The sequence below is a fragment of the Colossoma macropomum genome, unplaced genomic scaffold (assembly GCF_904425465.1).
Source record: "Colossoma macropomum unplaced genomic scaffold, Colossoma_macropomum, whole genome shotgun sequence".
Classification (NCBI taxonomy): domain Eukaryota; kingdom Metazoa; phylum Chordata; class Actinopteri; order Characiformes; family Serrasalmidae; genus Colossoma; species Colossoma macropomum.
Window position 1 is genome coordinate 274,026 of NW_023494910.1, and position 27,091 is coordinate 301,116.

Consider the following 27,091-nt stretch of genomic DNA (forward strand, 5'->3'; position numbering starts at 1 on the left):
TTTTATACTCTTTATTTAATCAGAATGATTTAAACACAGAAAGATTTGATTTCTCTCATATTTACAGAGTGAGATCAAAAAGATAAACATCAAAGACATTTTTCAACATTTTACAGTCTCTCTCTCTCTCTCACTGTCTCTGTCTCTCTCTGTCTGTCTCTCTGTCTCACTTTGTCTCCCTGTCTCTCTCTCTGTCTGCCTCTCTCTGTCTTTCTCACTCTCACTGTATCTGTTTCTCTCTCTCGCTTTGTCTCTCTCTCTCTCTCTCACTATGTTTCTCTCTCTGTCTCTCTCTCTCTCTCTCACTATGTTTCTCTCTCTGTCTCTCTCTCTCTCTCTCTGTCTGTCTCTCTCTCTCTGTCTTTCTCTCTGACTGTCTGTCTCTCTCTCTCGCTTTGTCTCTCTCTCTCACTGTCTCTCTCTTTGTCTCTCTCTCTCTCTCTCTCTCTCTCTCTCTCTCTGTAGAGATTATTCTATCTCACACAAACTCACTGAGGATTCATTATGAATATAGAATCCAGCGTAGAGCGGTTCAGTGAATGTGGTGGTGAGTGTGTGTAGGTGGGTCAGTGTGTGTGTGTTAGGCGAGATGGTGTAGAAGGACAGAGTGCTGGACCCCCAGTCCAGATACACTCCTACTCTCTTAGAGGGGGAGGGGGGGGCAGGTAGGACAGTTTCCTGATTATTGTGAAAGAGAGAGCATCTGTTATTAGAACAGATCAGACTCCAGGAGTGTTTACTGAATCCAAACCTACAGTCACAACCGTCTCCTTTCCTCCTGATTCCTCTGTATGATACTGATATATAAACCGATCCGCTCCACTGAACCTCCCAGTAACAGCGTCCAGTCAGACTCTCCACATTCAGAACCTGAGACCTGTGATCAAATCTGTCTGGATGATCTGGATACGACTGATCTTCTCCCACATTCTCCACCTTTCTGTTCCTCTCAGACAGAGAGAGACGACTGTTCACTGTGTTTGGATCCAGAGTGAGATCAACAGCATCTGTACACATACACACACAGACACACACACACACACAGATACAGATACAGATACATACACAAAGATACACACCGACACACATACACACACAGATTAGAGCAGCACAAAAAAAAAACAGTTTATTTGTGTGTGTTTGTACATTGTGTGTGTGTGTGTGTGTGTATAGTGTGTGTTTGTGTTACATTTCTGTGGTCCTGGTTTGATCCTGATCTTCCCTCCATGATCCACCCTGAAGAACAAACACACACATTTATACATTCATTAAACTTCATATCAAATCAAAACTAAACTAAAGACTAAAACAGATCATTGCAGCATAAAACACCCTTCAGACCTTACAGTTCAGATAACACTAAAGTCATTAGACCAATTATTATTATTATTATTATTATTATTATTGTTATTATTATTATTATTAAAGCTGGTAATACAGACTATCTGTACGGAAAGCTGCACTTCTGAGCTGCTGCTGCTGTGAGATGCTGATAGACAGTCATGTTTAATCATTACACAAGGGAATAAAGTTGAACGTCATGGTTGGTCGTTAGATATTTAAGCACTTTAGCTCCATTACCAGTTTACAGAACACTGCTGCTCCACATCACGGTCTTCACATTAATACAGTGAACTATCGTTAGATATTTAAACAAAGCTTAACAAAAAGATATAAAAGTAACATTTAATCGAGTTTCTCTGGAGTTACGCTGCACATTACATATACTGAACTCACTGTAAGAAGTTCTGAACAGTATATTCATAACAGGAAATGGAATATTTTACTTCTTTTAAAGGACAGAGACGTTCTGGAATTTTATAAAGATTAATCTGTAATGTTTTCAGTGTTTACTGTTTTATTGTATATTTTTATTGTGTGTGTATAATTAAATACATCTTTTTCAGAATCATAGTCATATTAATCTATCATGTTTTATATGAATCAAAGCTGCTTTTATTCAAGTAAAAGTTTGAAGGTAATGAAATTAGTGTAGTTGTAGGTAGTGTATTTTGATAAAATAATGGATTAAAAATTCTTTAAACATTATTAATAACTCAAAGATTTCATTGAAAATCTACACAAAACCTACATTTTACAAAAATCATTTACAAACATGACGCAAAGTTCATATTCAATGAAAGAAGAATATATTAATATTTTGTCATAATTTATTCACATGAAATTTGGTTAAACAAGCTAAATTTATAACTCAAATAAACACAATGAACAAAGCAATTCAAAGTAAATAAAACTTCAAATGATCAAAATCAATATTTGTAATTCCAAGCTGAAAAACAGTTCAGATCAACTTCTGCTGTGTTCCACTTTTAACAGTGAAGCCAGTTAATATTCAGCTCAGTTCTGTTGTTCTGTAAGAAGTTAAACTCAGTATTTAAGTTGTGTCTGTCAGGCTGGAGGTTTTAACCCTGAAAAACTGTAAGATCTCTGTGATCTTACAGATGTAGAGAATGTTCAACACCATCAACAGATATACAGGCTGGAGAACACAGTTATTTACATTTACCATTTTAAATTAAATATGCTGTTATGATATATAATTTTTAAAAGTTACTGTTAATGATGTTTAAGTTAATGACACTAAACAAAAATAATTTGTTTTTTACTAAAAATAGAAATATTTTGAAAGAAATTTAGCATTTTAAGATTTTAGTGTTTTCAGACAAATCTTAGCATTAATTTGATTAATAAATTTAATATTATTTATAAAATGTATTATCATTATTATTATTATTCGTCATAGTAGTAGTAGTGATATAATAATGTGCAACACTCTTGTTATCCCATTTATATTCTTCTACTTATTATTCTTTTTTTTTCTTATTTCTCTACCAGATATTTGTCGTCTAACTCATCCCGCAGTTTTTTAAAATATCAAAACCGGTCTAACTCTGTAATATTCAGTCTGATCAGGAATGGTTTGCTTATACAGCTTTTTGATCGTATGGTTTTCGTACAATCTTCGTTAAATTACGTTTTTTTTTCCATACGAATGAATGGGGTAATCACCCGCAAGTCCAGCTACTGTCCTTCTGCTCGACCGAAGACACTGTTCACATATACTATCTCAGGGCCGTCCCCTGAGCACAAATTCAATGTTGTTCTCACTCTGTTTGTTATTTTTTTCTCATCCCTCGTTCCTCCCTTTTACATCCATTCACTTTTACCCACAAATAAGCCCTATACCTTCCTTTGACTGACAGCCACCAGACTGTGTCCTCACTCAGGGCAGGTCTCCAAGCTCTAATCCTCAGCTGTACTGACCTGCACTCCTCTGTGTGTATTCATCCCTCGTTCCTCCCACAGACTCCCATAGACTCCCATTCATTTTTTATAACAACAACCAACTATGTGGCAACCCTCTAACAAACCACTCAGTACACACCCCTCATACCACAGCAGCTGGCTAGAAACACCTTAGCAACCACCTAGAAACAAGCTTCAGCTGCACAATCACTCTGTATTTTCTTCAGGAAATGCAATGTTCTAGTGATTATTATTAATATTATTATTATTATTATTATTGTATTCAAATATACATTAAATAAAATAAATAAACTTTTAAACATCCATAAATGTGAGGTACATTTGCTGTTTATTTGTTCATTTCCCATCCCTCCATTCATTCATAAACTGCTGTCTGTTATATGAACAGATTCAATGAACTGACTCGATTCACACTGCTTAGTTTTATTAATTAATTATTAAATAATTTATTTTCAGCTGAAAATGCATGTTTACGCCCATCGCTCTCTCTCTCTCTCTCTCTCTCTCTCTCTCTCTCTCTCTCTCTCTCTCTCTCTGTGCTTGTCTCTTTGACTCTCTTGGTTCTCAGTCCTCACTGCTAACTGAAAAAGCTGTTAAAAATACCTTATAAAGGTCTGTCAGTAGTAAACTTTAGCTAACAGGAAGGTCCGCTTCTCATACAGTTAAACACACATAATACAGCCTTGTAACACTGCACAAACACAAGAAGACACTTGCAGATCTTAAAAATGAAAGTCTGTTTAATGAGAGAGGTGTCAGAATGGAACTCTGTAGAACTGTGGAACGTGTAAAACACAATCTCAGGGCAAAACCAATATCAAAAACCAAGCAAGAGTCAAAAACTGGAATAGACAAACCATACAGGCAAACAGAGCAGAAGGGGAAATCCAAAAGGACAAAATCCAAAAACGGTCAAAAGGTTCAAGGCACAAGTAGAGAAATAACGCTCAGTAGTCCAGTGAAATGGCAATACCTCGCAATGAGGAGAGCAAACCAAGGGCTATTTAAAGCCTGAGACAAACACAAACACAGGTGAATCGAATTAGAATTCAGGTGACTGAGAACAAGGCAGTTGCGTGTGATTGGAGGAATAGATGACGTCATCGGGACTGGAGTTATGGGAAAAGGAGTCCTGGAGCGTGCTAGGCAAGGGAGGAGAACCCCGAAGCGTGACAAGCCTGATGTTTCTGCTGATTTATTAATTATATTGGATGTTACTTTACCATCAGTGTGTTAGTTAACAGTGAACTTTCTCTTGCTGGTTTTATGTTATGAGCAGGAAAAACAACAACTTTAACTAATGTTAACATTAATTTGATCACTAGTATAGCTAATTATGCTTGCAGCATAAATTGAGCAGCTACTGCAATTAAAACCAATATGGGAGGTCTCTTCCAAAATTACCAAGCAATGGAGCTCAGTGTCCTAATGCTAGTTATAGTCATGTTCAGGGTACAACAATTCACCATCTACAGGAAAACATTCCAGTCAGTAATGTGTGTGTATATATATATATTTATATACACAGTGGAGGAAATAAGTATTTGATCCCCCACTGACTTTAAAAGTTTTAATGCAAAAAAAATAAATGAAACGTCTCATAATTTTATGCCAGCTTCATTTTAACAGTGACACATAGAATATCAAAAGAAAAAACTAAGAAAATTACATGAAATGAGAAATAAAAATTAATTTGAATTTCATTGAAGGAAATAAGTATTTGACCCCCTAGTAAAACATCATTTAATACTTGGTGGCAAAACCCTTGTTGGCAAGCACAGCAGTCAGACATTTCTTGTAGTTTTTTATAAGGTTTGCACACATTTCAGGAGTAATTTTTGCCCACTCCTCTCTGCAGATCATCTCCAAATACTTAAGGTTTTTAGGCATGCATTTGGAAACGCGAAGCTTCAGCTCTCTCCATAGATTTTCTATGGGATTGAGGTCAGGAGACTGGCTAGGCCATTCCATGACCTTGATATGCTTCTTATGGAGCCACTCCTTTGTTTCCTTGGCTGTATGTTTTGGGTCGTTGTCATGCTGGAAGACCCATCCACGACCCATTTTCAGCGCCCTGGCGGAGGCAAGGAGGTTGTCACCCAGGATTTCGCGATACATGGCCCCGTTCATCTTCCCGTCGATGCAGTGAAGTTGGCCTGTGCCCATAGAAGAAAAACACCCCCAAAACATAATGCTTCCACCACCATGCTTGACGGTGGGGATGGTGTTCTTAGGGTCATATTCTGTATTTTTCTTCCTCCAAACACGTTGAGTTGAGGCCAAAGAGCTCAATTTTGGTATCATCTGACCACAGCACCTTCTCCCAGTCTCTCTCGGAGTCATTAATATGTTCATTGGCAAACTTGAGGCGGGCCTGGATGTGAGCCTTCTTGAGCAGAGGAACCTGGCGTGCACTGCAGGATTTTAAACCATTACGTCTCAGTGTATTACCAGTGTTTTTTTTGGAGACTGTGGTCCCAGCTGCCTTGAGATCATTAACCAGCTCTTCCCGTGTAGTTCTTGGCTGATTTTTAGCCTTTCTCATGATCAATGAGACTCCACGAGGTGATATCTTGCATGGAGCTCTGGGCCTAGGTCGATTGACAGTAATGTTGTACTTCTTCCACTTCCAAATAATTGCACCAACAGTTGTCACCTTCTCATCCAGCTTCTTACTTATGGCTTTGTAGCCCATTCCAGCCTTGTATAGGTCAACAATTTTGTCCCTGACATCTTTAGACAGCTCTTTAGTCTTGCCCATGGTGGAGATGTTGGAGTGTCACTGAGTCTGTTGGCAGATGGCCTTTTATACAGGTGACAATTTGGGACAGGTGTCTCTAATGCAGGCAACGACTTCACTGAGGTGTGTCAGTGGTCTGTGGGAGCCAACATTAGTCATGGTTTTTAGGGGATCAAATACTTATTTCCCTCAATTAAATGCAAATTATTATTTTTTAATCATTTAATTTTCTAGATTTTCTTTTTGATATTCCATCTCTCACTGTTAAAATGAAGCTACCATAAAAATCATAGACTGTTTAATTATTTTTCAGAGTACGAAACTTTCAAAATCAGTGGGGGATCAAATACTTATTTCCTCCACTGTCTCTCTCTCTCTCTCTCTCTCTATATATATATATATATATATATATATATAAACACAATAGAAGTCAGTCTGTGTCTAAAGACAGTAAGTCAGTAACTCACTGTAGTTTCTCCAGTTTACAGTGTGGATCCTCCAGTAGATCAGAGAGCAGCTTCACTCCAGACTCTCCTGGGTGATTATAGGTCAGATCCAGTTCTCTCAGATGGGAGGGGTTTGATTTCAGAGCAGAAGCCAGAGAAGAACAGCCTTTAACTGTAACCATACAAAAAGACAACCTGCAGAAAGGAAGAAAAAAGAGGGACAGATGGTATTTACATACAGCTATAAACCAACTGCAGTACAGTACATCAACACTCTGATAATGAACATGATAAAATTACAACTTGATAAACTGACTGCTTCACATTTTACATTTCATATTTTTCTTCAGTCAATTGAAGTCAAAATTTACAAAGTGATTTTTACAATAGGAACTACTACAAAGAGGCTTAACATGGGTCCAAACCCCAGTGAGCATCACCAAAGGTGACAGGGGCAAGAATAAACACCCTAAGAGCAAAAGGAAGAAATCTTGAGAGGAACCAAGATTCAATAGGTAAACCCATCCTTCTTACATCCACCGCAGGTAAGAAAACAATAATATAAAAAGAGCAATATGAATAAAGGATACGATTTTACAGTTAATATACAACACTGAATATCAAGGAAAAGGAAAAAAAGAATCCAGTAGGAACTGTTTAGATAATCCACATTTCTGTGAGGCGTAGAGCATCAAAACCATGATCAGTAATTATTTAATTTTGAAAAACGATCTTAGATTTAAGGGATCTATTATTATTCAGTCCTGGTTTTAGACTAAAGGTGCTGTCATTGTAATTTTTTAACAAATTCAATAATCGTTAGATGAACAGACTTTATAAGGCTTTGTGGAATTTGTTTGATTCAGGGAACAGACACAGTCTCAATTGAAGGTAACCTAGGTGGCAATTCAAGGAAGCTCTTTCAACAGGCGTCTCAGAGGGTCTCACTGAGTGGGGTAAACCTGTTGGACATGTGAATGTGAGAGGAATGGTGATCGAGTAGGGAAACTTTAGTATTAGCTTTGGCTTTGTAAGTATGCTGCCAATATGAGACACATTCACCCTGCGTCGAGGGCTCTGCTTCTGGAGTCCAGGACTTGCTAACTCTGTCTGAGGCACCTGGAGCTTCTAACAGTGAGTCTGAGCCCTTCTTACCAGCTCAACTCCTTACTAGTATTCAGATGCACAACTCTAACTGTAGAATCATTTCTGTCACTCAACAAACTAACTTAGATTTTCACAAACAAAATTGGTAACGCTATTATCACTACTGATGACGAATATGTCTTTTGGACCCAGTGAGAAAAAAAATCCCTCTGAAAGCCAGAGGTTATAATAACTTTTGATTGATATGCAGCAACTTATTAAAATTGTAAAACAGCTAGGGATTAGCAACAATAGAGCAGAGAAAACAGCAAAACTCCCACAAAGCAATCTCAAAAAACAGGAAATACGTCACAGGAACTACATCACCAACCCAACACAACCAGTAATATTCTGATCTCCAGTAGATACAATTAGAAAGAAATTTAGAACTCAGAAGTAAGACAAAGCAGAACCCATTTTCCTCCTGGAAGCATTACAGAGTGCAGTTATAGATAAAGGCAAAATAGAGGAAATTACAAAAGCACCAATTAAGTAAAACAATTTATAGAATAGCAAAGAACACTACACTTAGCAAATAACAAATAAATTAAAGTCTGTCAAACATAAGATTTTTTTGTGTTTAAACAAATATATCTTGATGAAATCATTGCAAATCTTTATACTAAAAGAGACATAAAAGTAAAATACTGTCTGTGGTTTGGCTGAGTAAAGTGATATGAACTGCTTCTGTGTGAGGGGATTATGGGATTATTCCCATCTTTAATATCCAGAATTACTGTGACTGTAGTAGATTGGTAATAAGTGTGAAATTGTATGGTAACACCATTGTAAGTTGTATGTACCTACAAATTAGATCTTTTCTAGATCTGTGGTCACACTAGATCTGTAGTCACAGTATTTTACTGACAATAACAAAAAAGGAACTTGTGATTATTGCTCGTCTTCACCCCCTGCTATCCATGAAAGATACTGAATCTCTGGTTCATGCTTTCAAATCATCCCACCTAATCAACTGCAGCTCCCTTCTCATTGGTGTTCTTTACAAAACTATCTGCCCCCTTCAGTATTTACAAAACTCAGCAGCTAGAATCCTCTCTCACTCTAAAAAATCAGCTCACATCACCCCAATTCTGTATCAGTTACACTTGTTACCCATCCTGCTTCGTATCCAGTTTAAAGTCTTCCTGCTTACAAATCTCTACATAGTCTAGTACCAGTTTACTTAGTCGAGTTCCTGCACCCTCACTGCCCTGCCCAAACATTTAGGTCCTCTGACTCAGGTCGTCTTGTTGTCCCAAAATTTAGGCTGGCCATGGTTGGGGCACATCTTTTAGCATCATGGCTGCCAAACTATGGAAGACATTCCCATAATCTCTCGGTGACTGTCCCTTACTTTACTCCTTTAAAGATCATCTTAAAACCTACTTCTTATGTTTTTGTACCTTAGGTCTGAGAATGGCGCTATATAAGTTGGAATTATTGTTACTATTATAATAATAGTTATTATACATAGACTTTGAGAACATAAATGGAATATAAATCCATGCCACAAAGGCATTGCTCCTGACTTTTCATTTTCTCACTGTTTTTTGGACATTTTAATGAGCAGAGCGGCTGCTCTCTACAGCAGGCACAGATGCAGGCGGCACATGCAGATGCAGGCAGCGCACTGAAATGCTGGTTAAACTCCGACAGCACGGACTTCGCACACCGCTCCCCAGCATTCACATGGTGAATCTTCGTTCATTAGGGAATAAATTGGACGAGCTTTCCCTTCTAAACAGAACTAACAAGGACTTTTCTCTCTCTGCTGTGCTGTGCTTCACTGAGTCTTGGCTCACTGAGTCGACCCCAGACAGCGCGCTCCAACTCCACAGCTTTAACCTCTACAGAGCGAACCACACCACAAAGCTCTCGGGCAAGAAGAAAAGCGGCGGAATCTGCTTTTACATCAACCAAGACTGGTGTACAGATGTCACAGTGTCAAAGAAAACATGCAGCCCTAACCTGGAAACACTTTATATAAGCTGCAAGTCATTTTACTGTCCAAGGATACTTTTCGTATGTTGTCCTCGCAGAAGTCTATATTCCACCCAGGCGTGCGTGCACGAGGCGCTGCGCATTCTCTCACATATCAGATCATCAGTGGAGAGTTTAAACACACAGACTCTGTTTTTTATCATTTTAGAGGACTTCAACAGAGCACAACTCACCAGCAAACTGCCTAAATACAGACAGCATGTTACCTGCCCCACCAGGGAGAGTAATATTTTAGATCACTGTTACACTGTGTTAAAGGGGGCCTATCACTCTGTTCCTCATGCTGCTCTGGGCCTCTCCAATCACTCGGTAATCCACCTTCTTCCAACCTATAGGCAGAAGCTCAACCTGTAGTCAGCTCTGTGAAGAAGTGGACCACAGAGGCTAAAGAAAGCCTTCAGGACTGCATGGAATTAACAGATAGGAGTGTGTTTGAGGACGCTACAAGCAGTCTGGATGAATATATGAATACTGTCACATCCTACATCAGCTTTTGTGAAGATACCTGTGTTCCCAACAGGACTGGCATTAAATATAACAATGACATGATCTAGTTTAATGTCAAACTGAAACAGTTGCGCCGGTCTGAAGAATCAGCATTTAGGAGTGGAGATGGTGCTCTGTACAATCAGGCAAGGAACACACTCAACAAAGAAATCAGAACTACAAAGAAGAGCTACTCAAACAAGCTAAGTAGTATGATGTCCACAAATGAGCCATCAACCATCTGGAAGTGCCTGCAGAACATCAACAGCTACAAATGGACACCCCCCAGACAATAGGTGATAGTCAACTGGCTGATGAGCTTAACACCTTTTACTGCAGATTTGAAAAGCCCAGCTCCACATACCCATTCAGCACAGACTCACACCCTCCTGTCACTCAGCCACCTATTCAGCGTGCCCTGAAAATTTGCGAGAAGGACATGCATCGACTCTTCAGGAAACAAAAAGTGAGGAAAGCACCAGGACCAGATGGTGTATCATCCTCCTGTCTGAGGGCCTGCGCCAACCACCTCACACCAGTCTTTACAGCGCTCTTTAACAAATCACTGAAGCTGCCTGTTTCAAACACTCCACCATTATACCAGTTCCCAAAAAATCACAGGATTGAATGACTACAGACCCGTTGCTTTGACCTCTGTAGTTATGAAATCCTTTGAGAGACTGGTGCTCACCCATCTGAAGAACATCACAGATCCTCTGCTAGACCCCCCTGCAGTTTGTATTGGACGATGCAGTGAACATGGGACTCCATCTTTTTCTCCAACAGCTTGAACACCCAGGAACTTATGCAAGAATTCTGTTCTTGGACTTCAGCTCAGCCTTTAATACAATTATCCCAGGACAGCTACACAACAAACTGCTCCAACTCAGTGTGCCAACCCCCACCTGCCAGTGGATGACCAACTTCCTCACTGGCAGAGAGCAGCAGGTGAGGTTGGGAAAGTTCACCTCAAACACCCAGATCATCAGTATGGGCGCTCCACAGCGTTGTGTACTCTCACCACTGCTCTTTTCACTGTACATGAATGACTGTACTTCCACGCCCCCCTCAGTCAAAATCTTGATGTATGCAGATGACACTACAGTCATTGGTCTTATCCGAGATGGTGACAAGTCTAATTTTAAGTTTAATTCTATTTACTAAATGTAAATGCTTGTCAGACACTTGTGCACTGTGAGCTCCTGTAACCAAAACCAAATTCCTTGTATGTGTAAGCATGACCCAATACATTACCACTGCAACACCACGAAACATATCATAAGAAATTTTATGTAGATCAGAGCAGATATTTTTGTGTTTCTTTTTTTCTCCTTTCTTTTGGTTTGGAAAAGTTTACTGTTTCAGCCCCTGTTCTCATTTATGATTTTTTTTTTACTCTTTTGCCTCTTTTCTTTTGTTTTGGAGAGCCGTTTTTAGTTTAGGTTCTTTTTATATGTTTTTGTATTCTTGAGGCTCTTTGTAATCCTCTTTTAATCTTTCCTTTTCACTTAGAAAAGGACACTCTGTGAACCAAACCTGTCACCCCTCAAAGATGTCACACCCTACTAAGGTGTGAGGCTGAACTGCCATTTGCCATGAGCTAAAAACAGGTCCCACAGGTGTGCCTGATTGATGCTAATCAGCCTATTGGCTTCTGGGAATTGACATCGCCTGGGCTGGGGGTCACTCCCTGCGCTGGCAGCCCAGGCTGAGCCATTACAATATTAAACACTAGAAAATTAGCATGCATTTTTTAGGTTGGCACAACTTGCTACCATAATACTATCATGTCATTGATCACTTACTACAGATCTGTAAAGTGTTACTGAATTCTCTCTGCTGGGAGCAGGACCACCTCCTAAATCTCCAAATCTAGTTAAGTGAAAACCACAATTTACATAAAGCCACATTTCACCAAAGACAGCACTGAATGTATGAGTGCCCATTCCAGGATATCAGATGTGTATAAAACATAAGAGGTTACATTTTGATTAAATATCTAATTTACAGAAAACTCACCTGAGTGTCTCCAGTTTACAGTGCGAACTCTTCAGTCCAGTAGTCAGCAGCTCCACTCCTGAATCCTGCAGGTCATTGTTACTGAGGTCCAGCTCTTTCAAGGAGGAGTTTACTGATTGTAGAGCTGATGATAGTTTTTCGCAAGATGCTGTCCTGAGATTACAGCCAGCTAGTCTGTAAAATCAGTAATACAGCACATGGTAAAGTTTAAATCAGGAGAATTCAAAAGGACTGATGTTATTCTCAATGTGTTAGTTTATCTATACATTTACAAATTAGTACACTAGATGTTGCCTGATTTCGTCCTAACACTAAAAGTGACTTTACAATTACAACTCACTAAAATATAAATGTATTCATTATGATGTTGATGAGTTCGGTCCTTGTGTTCTGTCTCACATCTTGCAAACATTACATCAATAACTTCAAATAATATGAAAGTGATTTGTACTGCAAACAATTTTTGTTGGTTTAACCTTAAATGTACTTTCTTTGCAGCATTTTTTGTAGAGCAAAAATTATGCATAAATGCAGTCAATGTTGGATATTGATTATGATGTAAAATGATAAACAAAACAAACAATAAAACATATGTTGGATGATAAATTACTTTGAGTTAAGTAAAAAAATGACTTAATGTAGCAGATTTTCCAACTACGTCTGTACATCCCACTGCATCTGACCATTTAAAGACATATTGGGTAAGAAACAAAGTAGAAACCAGTGAACTGTATTTTACAGCACTGATACTTTGCAATTTAAGCTGAACCTCTTATTATTTTGAAATAATAACCCTGATTTTATAAAACCCATAAAGATATAAAAGAATTAATGCATTATCTGAATTAAACAGATACTGTGTTGTAAGAACTAGACACTGTAAATTTTTAAATGTAAAAAGATTTACTGACTTTACTCACAAAGTTACTAATTAATTATTTTGGATAACTGAAAAATGTAACAAAAATAAAAACTAAAATGACTCAAATACTATATATTATAAAAAAGAAAATTTGCATGTGAGGTAGTACAACTTGTTACCAAATTACTACCATATAGTTGCTCACTGATTAATGATCAATAAAGTGTTACTGAATTCTCACTAATCACAGGACTACCCACCCAAATAAAAAAATCTCCAAATTTACATGGTTCAAGAGAAAAGCACATGAATGGAGTGACGTTACTCTTCATAAGTTACTTCATCATTACATTAAGAAAAAATGGATAGAATGTAGCACAATGAAAATTTATTTCATTCCTTACATTGCTGATGAGTTCAGCTTCCGAGTTCTTACTAATGCCTTTCACACCTCACATCGATAATATGAAATTGATTTGTACTGCAAACAATGTTGTGTCAGCTTAACCTAAAGATAGGCTTTGTGTGCAGCAGGTTGAAGAACAAAATTTATGTATTTATGCAGTCAATGTTATTGTATATGATTATGATCTGACATCATAAAAAAGAACATCCAAGCAAAAGTTGTATGATAAACTACATTGAGATTAAAATACTTGGATTCACTGTCATCTTGATTCCTCTGTGACTCCTTATGATTTCAAACCCAAATAAATAGCAAATTAATATTTGTTAATTTGTTAATTAAATTTAATAATTATATTATTTTTACTTGTAAATTAATAATTGTCAAATGTTATTTATTCACTTTTTCTTAGTAAGTAATAATTTAATGCAATATGTATTTTTTGTCAATACAACTTGTTACCATAATACCATCATATCATTGACCACATATTAATGATCTATGAAGCATTATGGAATCACTGATTGCAGCAGGACTACCCACCCAAATCAGAAAATCTCCACATTTACATGATTCAAGTTGAACACACATTTATTACTCAAAAGGCTGATTTCACCAAAAGTCAACACTGAATGTATGAAATTTTGATTAAAGATCTAATTTACAGAAAGCTCACCTGAGTGTCTCCAGTTTACAGTGTGAACTCTTCAGTCCAGCAGACAGCAGCTCCACTCCTGAATCTTGCAGGTCATTGTTACTGAGGTCCATCTCCTTCAGGGAGGAGTTTCCTGATTGTAGAGCTGATAATAGTTTTTCACAAGATGCTTTCATGAGATTACAGCCAGCTAGTCTGTAAAGACAGAGTAAATACAGCATATGGTACAGTTTCAATCAGAAGAATTTGAATAGAGTGATGTTACTCTCCATAAGGTATCTTTACATTTCGAAATACTGGATACACTGGATGTTGGTAATACACTGGATGTTGGTAACATGATTTCTTTTGACACTAAAAGTGTCTTTACAAGTCATTAAAATTAAATTTTATTGATCATGTTGCTGATGAGTTTAGCTCATGTGTTCTAACTCACACCTAAACACACATCACATCAATAACTTTGCATGATGTACTCAATGTCTTGTGTTTTGAAAAAACAAATATCTATATATGGAGTCAATATAACTTATCAAATACAGTAAGATATAACAAACTAAATAGACATACCTTGGATGATAAACTACACTGAAGGAAGTAAAAAAAACGTGATTTTTTTTTAAATCTATTCCTTTAATAGAGTAAACAGCTAATCTATTAAAAATATCTGATTTAGCTCTTCTGTAGTCAGGCAGCAGGAGACAATAAGTAGCCATAACTGATTATCATTAGCAACATAATCAATAGTTAATTAAAGTTAATAATCATATCAGCTTTACATGTGCATTATTGAATGCTACAATTCATTTATTAACTATTGTCTTCATGAATGATAAAGCACTGTAATTACTTTTTATACGTAATATACGTAATAACTTTTTATACGTTATTTTAATGTAATATGTACTACATGTTTATAACTTGTTACGCCCCACACTATAAGCAGTGAGTGTTGTGTGTGTGTGTGTGTGTGTGTGTGTGTGTTTGTCTCTTTATCTTTTATTCAGACACTTCAGCACCAGTACAGTTTACTCTAGACCATGTCTTCCTCCTCCACTCAGAGTCTACTCTGTTTTCTAGTCCATGATCAGCCATCCTCTCCAGCATTCTGTGTTTTCTATGTTATGACATATTTGCTCCACTGATGTTCTGTGGACGTAAACGCATCTTCTGGCAGCTTTGTGCTCACTAGCTTGGTTACTGTGCTTTTGGCAGTATTGTTCTGTTATTGTTCTGTGTTTCTACCTTTGCTTGTGATTCTGACTCTGAGATTTGTTTGACCCTGTAGGGCTGCTGTTACTGTATATATCTTAGTTCACCTTCTGTGTGTGTCTTTGGATACAGATCCACCAGCTGTAGGGTTGATCACTCTTTATGTTGGGAATGGGGGCTTGTTTATCTGTGTTGCAGTTAGTTATGGAGTTCAGTAAGCGGGTTGTGTTTTTTCTTTCAGCTTGCATCCCGAGACTTATGCGCGCTGCGTTGCGTTGGGTATAGCTCGCCGTCCTCGTTACAACCACCGGGGCTTCCGCCGCACTCTGCGCATCTCTGCCAGTACGACCACCAGTGAGCATATTCCTGCCATCCTTTCAGCATCTCGCCGAAACCCAGCTAGATCAAGGGGTCGAAGAAACAGCTGCGGTATCAGCAATCTTTGTCACCTGGATTATACACCTGTGAACTGTCTCACTGTTACATAACCAGCCCGTGAATCGGCACTCGTTAAAATAGCGCTGATCAACGCTAGGTCGCTGCTAAGTAAGACCTTTCTATTGAACGATTTCTTTATCTCCCGTGGCCTGGACTTTCTCTTTGTAGTTGAAACGTGGCTAACTACTGGCGATTTAAGCCCCCTTGTTGAACTGTCCCCCAAGTGTGCCTTTTTTAATACTCCTAGACCTACTGGTCGAGGTGGAGGTCTCGATACTCTTTTTAGAGATCACTTTAAATGCTGTTTACTATCTGCTGGAGGCTATTCAAGTTTTGAGGTGCAGCTGCTCAAGCTGGAGCTGTCGTGTCCTGTAACCTGTGCTTTAGTGTATAGATCTCCTAAACCTAACAATGACTTCATTCAGGAATTTTCTAATTTTCTGTCAGTCATTCTGTCTAGCTCAGATAAAGTCCTGATTCTGGGTGATTTTAATATCCATGTATGTTGTCCTTCTAAACCCCTGGCTAGAGATTTTTTACAACTCATTGACTCTTTTAGTTTAACTCAGTCTGTTACTGGCCCCACACATGAACACGGTCATACTCTGGATCTGGTGTTGTCATTTGGTTTCTCATTGTCCAGCATAGAGATAGTTTCGGATGTCTGTTTGTCTGATCACAAACCCATTTTGTTCGACCTTTCTTTTCCATGCTCTCCTCTTAAGAGCAGTCTGCCTGTATACTGCACACGCTCCATTACACCCTCTACAGCCAGTCAGTTTTCAGTTGCCTATATTACCTTTCCCATGGTTTGTGCCATTGAGAATCCACCTTCAGGTATGAGCACAGACGAGCTGACTGATCTCTTTAATTTGGCATGTACTGGCATCATCAATCAAATTGCTCCATTAAAATCTATAAGTGTTAAAGTGAAGTCACAGCCATGGCTAAACAGGGATACTCATGTACTCAGACAGCAGTGTAGGAAGGCAGAACGGAAATGGAAGCGAGATCATCTCCAAATTTCCTATCAAATTCTTAAAGAATGTCTAAAGAATTACCAACAGGGTGTCAAAGCAGCCAGAGCGAATTATTTCTCCGACATCATTGCTAGGCATTCTCACAGTCCCAAAGTTCTTTTCAATACAATAAATACAGTGCTGCATCCCACTATCTCTCCAACTCTTGAAGCCACTACTGAAATATGTGATAATTTTATGAGGTTTTTTATTTCCAAAATTGACAGTTTGCAGTTTCAATCAGTTTCTTCAGTCCTTGACCCCTCCGTTTCACTTAAACCTCCAGCCTATTTAAGTCAGTTTGAGGCTGTGTCATTGTGGGACCTGACTGAGCTAATCGTTAATATGAAGCCAACTACTTGCTGCCTGGATGCATTTCCCATGCCGTTTCTTAAAGATGTTCTGCCTTCTATTGGCCCAAGCATTCAGTCTATAATAAATAGCAGTCTAACCAGTGGTGTCGTCCCTTCTTCCTTTAAACATGCAGTTGTTCAGCCTCTTTTGAAAAAACCTGGCCTAGATCCTACACTTTTAGGGAATTTTAGACCAATCTCTAAGCTTCCTTTCTTGGCAAAAGTCTTAGAAAAAGTTGTCTTTCAGCAACTGTGTTCTTTTCTAAACCAATTTAACATCCAGGACAAGTTTCAGTCAGGTTTCAGAGTCCTTCATAGTACAGAGTCTGCTCTTCTTAAGGTTTTAAATGACCTACTTCTAGCTGTGGATTCTGACAGTTGTGCTATTCTTATTCTTTTAGACCTAAGTGCAGCCTTTGACACTATCGACCATACCATCTTGCTAGATCGCCTGAAGTATGGTGTTGGCATCCAGGGGGTAGCATTAAAGTGGTTTGCCTCATATTTAGAAAATCGAACCTTATCTGTTAGGTTGGGTCAATCTTTCTCTTCCTCTCCAGCACCTATCACTTGTGGTGTTCCTCAGGGATCCATTCTGGGACCTATTCTTTTTTCTCTATATATGCTCCCTCTTGGGTCTATCTTCCAGAAATACAATATCTCATACCATTGCTATGCGGATGACACACAGATATACCTTCCGCTTAACCCAAGCAAAAACTGTTCCTTACATCTCTTGTTTGACTGTTTGAGGGATGTCGAGTGCTGGATGTCTAAGAATTTCCTCAAGTTAAACCAAGACAAAACTGACATTATTATCTTTGGAAATCCTGCCTCGGTTAGTGTTATAGCCAATGATCTGGGACCTTTGATTACTAATGTGCATGACCACGTAAAGAACCTTGGTTTCATCTTCGACACCAACTTAAACTTTGAGAAACAAATCAGCACAGTTGTTAGAGGAAGTTTTTATCACCTTAGAAACATTGCTAAGCTCAAAAGCATCCTGTCTTTTAAGGACCTGGAAACAGTTATCCATGCCTTTATTTCCTCTCGTGTTGACTACTGCAACTCACTGTACTTGGGTATCTGTCAGTCGAGCCTGTCACGTCTGCAGCTGGTCCAAAATGCAGCTGCACGGCTCCTGACTGGTACCAAGAAAAGGAAAAGTATAACCCCTGTACTGGCTTCACTGCATTGGCTTCCAGTAAAATACCGGGTGGAATTTAAAGTCTTATTGTTTGTTTTTAAAGCTCTTCATAACCTGGCTCCAAGTTACATTTCTGACCTCCTTCACCTTCGCTCGACCCCTCGTGTTTTACGCTCCTTTAACCAGTTGTGTTTAGATGTTCCTCGCTCTCGGCTGAAATTCAAAGGTGATCGGGCCTTTTCTGTTGCTGCTCCAAAACTTTGGAATAATCTTCCACTTTTTATAAGGGAATCAGCCACAGTGGACACTTTTCATGTCCAACTTAAAAACCTATCTTTTCTCTCAGGCATTTGAGTCCTGAGCGGATTATGCTATTAGTTGTCTGTTTTATCTTGGTTGACTCGTCTTGTCATCAGGTTCTTTTATATGATTGTTTTATTGCTTTTCTGTTTTTAGTTTCTTTTATGTATAGTTTTTTGTATTATTTTAAAATATGTTTATGTTATATGATTTTATTGTACAGCACTTTGGCCAGCACTCGCTGTCTTTTAAATGTGCTTTATAAATAAAGATGACTTAACTTGACTTGACTTGGCTCATCTCTAGACTGGGTCATAATAAACGACATAGCAGAACTTTATCATCATACTTCATCATCAACTTAATCATTATAATTACATTAATCAAAACAAATAATTTTGAATAATGTTTAAAAATTATACATGATCTATTTCATATGGACTAGCTAAGCATTGAGGAAGCAGTTGTGAATCATAAAGTAAAAGTCATTTAAAACAGGAAATAGACAATTGATTCAATCATTATTTTTATGCAAAAAATAAATGTTTACAATTTAAAGTTATGTAATTTATGAGTTCTAGGTATCAAAGACTGATTATTCTTATGTGACTAAATTAGTGCTTAATTTTTCTGTTATCAATAATACAATAATTAATGCTTTGAAACAATTATAGAATCATTAATAAACCAATAGATATCATTTCCAAACTAATAAATATGAGTAGTATGAAGATACTTTATTGTTATCACAATAAAAATGTGACAGTACACTTTTCTGAGCATATCGTAAACATCATGAGCACTTACAAGAATCTAACTGCATGTTTCATTATGAAGAAAACATATTTAGTCCTGTTTAAATGGATTTTCTGGTGCAGTTTATTGAGTATTCAATATGCAATAAATCAATGTTGTTGTAGGTATTATATCATTTTTACATGAGGCACTATAGGTTCTATTTTCTATCCTATTCCAACTTAGTAAATCTCAGAAACACTAAATATGTGATGCACATCATGTATCATGAAAATGTCTTGAAGTATCATACTATACTACTTTTGCCACTTTACCCACCCTTAGATATGAGGGTGGGTAATGTGGCAAAAGTAATATATCCATCATATATATGATCAGTCACACTTAATATGACCAGGGACATGAACTAACAAGATTTTTTTAAATGTGCAATTTTCAGTTTAAGCAAATTTAAAGGGTTTTCTTTTCCTAATTCCTCTCATAATATTACCTCATAAATAAGTGTTTCCACAGTGAAGTAACTTTAACTCTTAATGTGTGAGCACACTCACTCAAAACAAATCTCAGTTCATCCACTAATAAAGCCAGCATTGAGATTCATTTATACATTCATGGAAACACAGTAACACACAGAAAACTTCAGTTCCACTTGCTGATCCATTTTAATGACCAACATGGACATAAACACTGCTGACATCTACTGTTGCAGTATGAGATTTTGAGTCCACTCTGTAACTTAGGGCATGAAATATCATGTATGAAGAAATCAAGTATAATCATCATTTTTTCATTTCTGTTCATTTTATTATGTATGTTTTTTTTTTTTCTTTTCATTTACATTCGGGTAAGTTAGGAGCTAGAATTCCCTCTTTCCTGTGTCTCAAAACACGACTCCACAATTGGAAAGGAACTGCATAACTTTACATGTAGGATTTATATTAATTTTGAGATTTTACAGCTTTCTGATTGGATATAATTTTGTCCTGTGGAGCTGGTATAAAGTGTAAATATGGCTTTTATTCTCTCTTCTTTCATTGACTATATGCTAACATGCTGCCATGACTTTTGATGAAACAGAAAACTCCAGTTTAAATCAGTGAGTCAGTGTGGATTCAGTGCACCAACACATCCTGGATACTCAGGCGGCAGATATTAAAGAGCTGAAGGGGACAACATCAATGTATTTGAATGTATCACTGATAAGATGTGAAGTTTGACAAAGCTATAAATAAAGAAGATATTGAAATGATGAACAATCAGCAGGAAACAGACAAAACACTACAGGGAAAATGCAAGAGCTTGTTAAGGAAACACAGACAGGTAATGATTTACTATCATTAAAACATGATAGAAAGAGATTCATTGTCAACAGTGCAGAAGCACTGGGGCACTGCTGCACAAATACTAGTGCAAAGCTCGAGAAAAGCTGTAAAAATTAAATATAGAACAGTCCGAAAACAACTGTCAGTGAAACTGGATGAAACAGAATGAAAAAAGTAGTGATTTTAAACACACAGTAACGGATACAACAACCAGAAAAATGTGCTATATTTTCACATGCACAAATGTTACTCACTTTTCATTATATGGCTCTAGATTCGCATATTTAAAACAATCTGATACCAAATGAAGTTTCACTGACAATGTTCACGAATTAACAAGCTGTGCCAAGCAGTCATATTGAACTAAATTTATCCTTTTAATGTTGGCTGTTAGATTATGAGCATTTTATTACTTAACAAAAGAAATGAATAGCTTGATTGCAATGTACATTCATTAAATCACAATAACAGAAAATGTACATTTCTTAAATCACTGTGACAGAAAGACGTCATGTAATAGGCAGGAAAGATCCCAATATCTAAAAGTAGACTGCACTACTCCTGATTTACATTAAATACAGTACAGTATAATATTTATGAATGAAAATACTCACACAGCTTTTCTGGAAGCTTTGATCACTGGCAGCAGCCTCAGAAGACATTTCTCTGATCGATCATATTTCCTCAGGTCAAACTCATCCAGCTCCTCTTCTGAATTCAGCAACACAAACGCCACAGCTGACCACTGAGCAGGAGAGAGCTCAGCTCCACTGAGTCCACTGGAACCTCCTCTGTTTAGGTATGATTGGACTTCCAGCTCCAGAGAATGATCATTCAGTTCATTCAGACAGTGGAACAGACTGATCGTTTTCTCTGGAGAGGGATTCTCCCTGATCTTCTCCTTGACGTACAGGACTGTTTCCTCTGTGCTGTGAGAGCTGCTTCCTGTCTGGGTCAGTAGGCCTTGTAAGAGAGTCTGACTGGACTCCAGTGAGAGGCCCAGAAGGAAGCGGAGGAAAAGGTCCAGGTGTCCATTCTCACTCTGTAAGGCCTTGTCCACTGCAGACCTGAGGAAGTCTGACATTGTTGATTTTCTCTTTAAACCAAAAAATCCTGTTGACAGAACATTTCTGTTGGAGGAAATGAAGGAAATACATGCATATAAAGCAGCCAGAAACTCCTGAACACTCAGGTGCACAAAGCTGAACACCTTCCCCAGGTGCAGCCCAAACTCCTCCCTGAAGATCTGGGTACAAACTCCTGAGTACACTGACACTTCTCTGACATCAATGCCACACTGTCTCAGGTCTTCCTCATAGAAGATCAAATTGCCTTTTTCCAGCTGTTGGAAAGCCAGTTTTCCCAGTGCCAGAATACTCTTTCTAGACTTTTTAAGATCAGTGTCACATTTCCCATGGTACTTTTGGTCCTTGTGTTTGATGTGAAAGATCAGGAAGTGGGTGAACATTTGAGTCAGAGTCTTGGGGATCTCTCCACTCTCTGCTCCACCCAACACTCTCTCTAGAACAGTGGCTGCAATCCAACAAAAGACTGGGACGTGGCACATGATGTAGAGGCTTCTTGAGGACTTCATGTGGGAGATGATTTTACTGGCCAGGCTCTGGTCACTGATTCTCTTCCTGAAGTACTCCTCTTTCTGAGGGTCACTGAACCCTCGTACCTCTGTTACCTGGTCAACACACTCAGGAGGGATTTGATTGGCTGCTGCTGGTCGAGTAGTTATCCAGAGGAGAGCAGAGGGAAGCAGATTCCCCTTGATGAGGTTTGTCAGCAGCTCATCCACTGAGGCTGACTGTGTTACATCAAATAAGCTCTCATTGTTCTGGAAATCTAGAGGAAGTCGACATTCATCCAGACCATCAAAGATGAACAGGACTTTGTAGTGATGATAGTCTCTTGGTTTTAGTTCTTTTGTGTGTGAAAAAAAAACATGAAGAAGATCCACCAGACTGAGTTTTTTCTCCTTCATCAAGTTCAGCTCTCTAAAAGGAAGTGGAAATATGAAGAGGACGTCCTGATTTGCTTTTCCTTCAGCCCAGTCCAGAATGAACTTCTGCACAGAGACTGTTTTTCCAATTCCAGCAACTCCTTTAGTCAGCACAGTTCTGATGGACTTATCTTTAAAGAGGTCATTACATTTGATGGGTTTTTCCTGTGTTGCTGGTCTTCTGGACGCTGTTTCAATCTGTCTGACCTCATGTTCAGTGTTGACCTCTCCACTCCCTCCCTCTGTGACGTAGAGCTCTGTGTAGATCTCATTCAGAAGGGTTGAGGTTCCAGAACTTGAGATTCCTTCATTAATTTTTTTAAATTTTTCCTTCAGTGTTGATTTCAGTTTTTTATGACAAGAAGGAGCCACTTCTGATAAAAATAGGAAACAATAACAAAAACAACACAATTAGAATATTAACATTTAGTTTCAGCATTGATACAAACACACTATGACACATTATAGTGACATCACACAAAGCTGATCAGTAAGTGAAATGTAATAGTTCTGTGATGATTATTATTAATATTACATTATCCTGATAATTTAAACTCGTGATATTAATATGATGAATAATCACATGACCCTGAGGTCTTACTGGTCAGTAGGGTGTTAGCGAGGTCAGTCTGGTTCATGTTCCTCAGGACGGTCAGTGTGATCTCCAGCGCCCCCTCTCTGACACTTCTCTGATCCTCCTCATCCTCTACCTCTCTCTCAGAGCATGCTGGGTAATCCAGACTCAGCAGCTTCACAAACCTCTTCAGATGATTCTTCACCAGAGAGATGACTTTCTGCTCCAGCTCCTAATTAAGGAGACAGAAACAGGATCCTGTTACCAGAGTGAGGCAATCTACAATATTATTATTATTATTATCGTTATTATTATTATTGCTGTTGTTGTTTTTGTTGTTGTTTTGTTGCTGTTTTTATTGAGTAAACAGGATGACAGAAAAAAAAAATATCATATGCAATTTATTCTTGGCATGAAACACTTTTAGAGCTCCATTTATGCTGAGAAGTTAAATTATGATTCATATTGTCTCAAATTATATGAGAAACCCCGAATCTCTGCTCATCACCACCAGTTAAGCAAGATATCACTGATACAAAAGAAAAGTAAATGATTGTTTTTTATCTGAAATAACAAACCTGCTCTAAACTGAAACATCAATCAGACTGAAAACTCCATTTACAAATGGTCTTACTACAAATGATATACATGCAATTAATGTAACACAACCACACACACACACACACACACACACACACACACACACTCACACACACACACACACACACGCACCTTGAATATGGTCTCCATGTTTCTTCTGGTAATATCTGAGTTCTTCTGGACTCTGTTAGAAATCATAAGATTGTCAGTTGTGTATTGTGAACAACCTGAACAGCTCAATAAACACACTTTCATATGTTACAACATATTCATTTAAAATTCAGTTACATTCACTGTGTAGATATATTAGATATATATAATGAATGTTAGCAGCAGCTGAAACTTTATAAATGAACACTCAGTATTAGATCTTTAATTTAATCCCCTAATCCAGTGTTCTTCACTCCAGGTTCTGTAGAGTCACAGCACTGCACAGTTTAGTGTTCTCCTGCTCTAACTCACCTCTCACCTGCTGAGATTAATCAGGTGGGACTGGAAAGGAGGAACATTTTACTGCACCATACTGAAAACTGTCTTTACCCCAGATCAGTAGATCTGTCCTCCCCTCTGAATACTAGTGGTTTATGCATTGACTGATCACGCTTCATGGACACGTAGCTGGAATCAGGGAAAACACACCAAATAGGGAAAATATTATAAAGTCAACATAATTTATTAAGGTACAAGTTGGAAATTAAGCAATCCATTTAATTTTATATTTTTATTTAGAATATAAAAATGTACAATAAAGAAGAAAAGACTGTGTATTCCTTATTTGTTTTGTTCTGTTTTTCATCTCATTCTTCAGTGTCACATCATTCTTACCTGATCTCAGATGAACTGTTATCCTCTCTGAATTTTCTATCTTTGCCCATTGAGCGGTCACTCTTCATGGACACACAGCTGGGTTCAGGTGAGTCAGATCTCTGACCCTGAGCCAGTCTAAAACACAACCAATATCAGTCATGATCTACAAACGTTCCTGCATGTTGGTGGAGATGAGAACATACAGTCTTTACCCCAAATCCCATGATTCTCTCACCTCTCAGCTTTCTGTGAGTGCTGCTCCTCAGAGAAGCTCATTTTGGAGGTCATGGCTCCTCCTTCAGAGTAGACCTAATCCTGTAAAAACACACACAGAAGTAGTGAAGTCTACATGTTAACTCCATCCGAAAGCTGTTCTCTGAAATATAGTTCTGTCTCTGAGTTCCACAGTGATGTTCTGCTCTCTCTGTGTCTGAAATGTCTTTAATCATCAAGTCAGAAAGTAAATTCTGTGTGTTGATCTTCAGTAATTACCTCTGAGCTTTTCTCTCTCTATTTATGATCTTCTCTTCACTGAACAGAAGCTGCTGGAGGTTTCACTCTTACTGTAAATCGTTTTGGACTGGATTAGTTCACCACCACAGGAGAAAGTGCTGGAAGGTGTTTTACAGGGTGAAGAGGGTGGAGTGATGTTGTACTGGACCAATTACAGCTCTCTCCTGAGCTACCTGTCTGAACAAGTGTGATTAGGAGACGATCAAATCCAAAGTCTGTTCTGAGTGAAAACTGTAAACTCAGCTTGTGAAAGTCCACTGGTGAGTAATGACGACTCACTGTTCTTCTGTTTCACACAGTTCAAGAGTGCAGATTCTTCCAGAAGTGAGTTTCCTCTGTATACTGTTTATAATGTACACTGTTTACAGTGTTTCATTACCCATGACTCTCCTCCACTGTATCTATAATAAACTGACCCAGACTGCCTGATCTCCTACAGCACTCAGTTACACACTCTGATACAATTACAGAATATTTTCACACTAAACCTGGAAAATCTCTCTTTATTGTTGCTGAATCTTGAACCACATGCACTGTAAAAAGCGATTCTGTGTTTTAGTCAGTTGAACTAGTATGGTCATGTTGAGTGAACTGACCGGCCATTACAACTTAACAAAATGAGTTTTAAGAACTTCAACTTGAATATGAACATTAAAACTTAAAATCGCTTGTTTGAACAATGAAAAAAAGGGTTTCCAATCAACTTTTGTATACGACGCATGCGCCGAAGCTCTGACGTCAGCACTGGTTCAACTTTGAATCGAAGACGAAGGACGGCCATTTCGGAAAACAGGGATGCCCGGCAGTCAAGTTCTACAAACTACAAATACAGCTTCAAATTGTTTAATTTTATGAAGGTCATCCACTACACTACATCGAAGCTTACCTACAGTGCTGAAGTAAGTAACTTAACATTGGCTTTATCTAACTTACTTTTTTCGCTAGCTAGCAGGCTAACGCTAGCGCTTAGCTGAAAGCTATGGAAATTAAATGTTGACTACGTGGTCATATGTGCCAGATGGCCATCGTGAGCTGAAGTTAGTTAACCTAGCTAGGCTAATGACATTTATTTATAGGTTATCAGCTGAAAGTTATCACATTTTGTCACCTCAGCTACTTGCTTTTAGAGTTAAAGTGTGTAGCTAAGTATTAGGTTAAAATGCAATGGTGACCGGCACACTAAACTCTAGAGTCTGTTAAGGTATCTTGTTGAGTATGCCTCAAATTGGCGGTATTTGTTGCTATTGTGCACAGAGCTCAGCAAGCTAATGTTAACTAAGTTAGCTAACAGCTAACCTAGTTAGTTGCTAGTTAGCTAACTTGGATATCAGTTGATGGCTAAAAAGGAAGCTTATATAAGTTGAATATAGTCCAAGCTGAGTTTACATATAGCTTTATGGAATTTCATATTCATTTATTTTTTTACTAAATGTTTTCTGTTGTGTGCTGATAACCTAACGTCAAAGGTAACTAGATAGGGTAGCTAGGTTAAGTTAGCTAGCTAGCTAGTGATTAGCTGTGAGTTGCAGTGTGGAGGCGCGGGTCGCGAGGAAGCCGCATGAGTTCCTAACGTATTTTGTGTCTTTCATGAGAGCTGACCTAAATGAAGGGCATGTCGAATCATAAATGAGAACCGCACTGTTTGCGCTTGGAAAAAGCCTCTGTGTTAGCAGTGTGGCATTCTTTTACCAGTCAAAGGCGAATGAACTGCGGTTATGCTTTCTGCATCGTATTGCAGTTCTGCTTTCCGTACGACTGTTTTCGCGAGCTGCATGCCGCTAGACGTACAAAATGCACCTTTTTGTCACTTGTAAATAGTAACCGTCGAAGAACTAAACTAGATGTTTAGTGACGCACAGCGTACATGAGGTTAACCGTAGGCTAGCCACAAATACACTAAGTGAGCAAAACTTAAATATACGGTGCTGTTCGTTGCTAATGTCTAAGTATTAAACAAGTGGTAACGCTAAGTGACCCAAATGTCACTGCT

The 27,091-nt window shown here is 38.2% G+C and overlaps 1 protein-coding gene across 3 annotated transcripts in view; it reads right to left on the bottom strand.

Moving 5' to 3' along the window:
• Nucleotides 1-432: 432 nt before the first annotated feature.
• LOC118800553 (NLR family CARD domain-containing protein 3-like) overlaps nucleotides 433-27,091 on the bottom strand; it is a 35,813-nt gene continuing 9,154 nt past the window's right edge. Inside the window, exons 1-12 of one of the 3 annotated variants that reach the window (XM_036560818.1) lie at nucleotides 25,081-25,260; nucleotides 24,824-24,903; nucleotides 24,607-24,723; nucleotides 24,322-24,399; nucleotides 23,914-23,965; nucleotides 23,209-23,413; nucleotides 21,214-22,981; nucleotides 14,071-14,244; nucleotides 12,127-12,300; nucleotides 6,496-6,669; nucleotides 1,190-1,236; nucleotides 433-1,007 (exon numbers count right to left, since the gene is read on the bottom strand). In XM_036560818.1, coding sequence (XP_036416711.1) covers nucleotides 469-1,007; nucleotides 1,190-1,236; nucleotides 6,496-6,669; nucleotides 12,127-12,300; nucleotides 14,071-14,244; nucleotides 21,214-22,981; nucleotides 23,209-23,413; nucleotides 23,914-23,965; nucleotides 24,322-24,399; nucleotides 24,607-24,723; nucleotides 24,824-24,876 — 3,381 coding nt within the window. In that variant the 5' untranslated portion in view covers nucleotides 24,877-24,903; nucleotides 25,081-25,260 and the 3' untranslated portion in view covers nucleotides 433-468. Of the gene's footprint in view, nucleotides 1,008-1,189; nucleotides 1,237-6,495; nucleotides 6,670-12,126; nucleotides 12,301-14,070; nucleotides 14,245-21,213; nucleotides 22,982-23,208; nucleotides 23,414-23,913; nucleotides 23,966-24,321; nucleotides 24,400-24,606; nucleotides 24,724-24,823; nucleotides 24,904-25,080; nucleotides 25,261-27,091 lie in introns of those variants that run through there. The other 2 variants (XM_036560817.1, XM_036560819.1) reach the window with 2 other exon arrangements.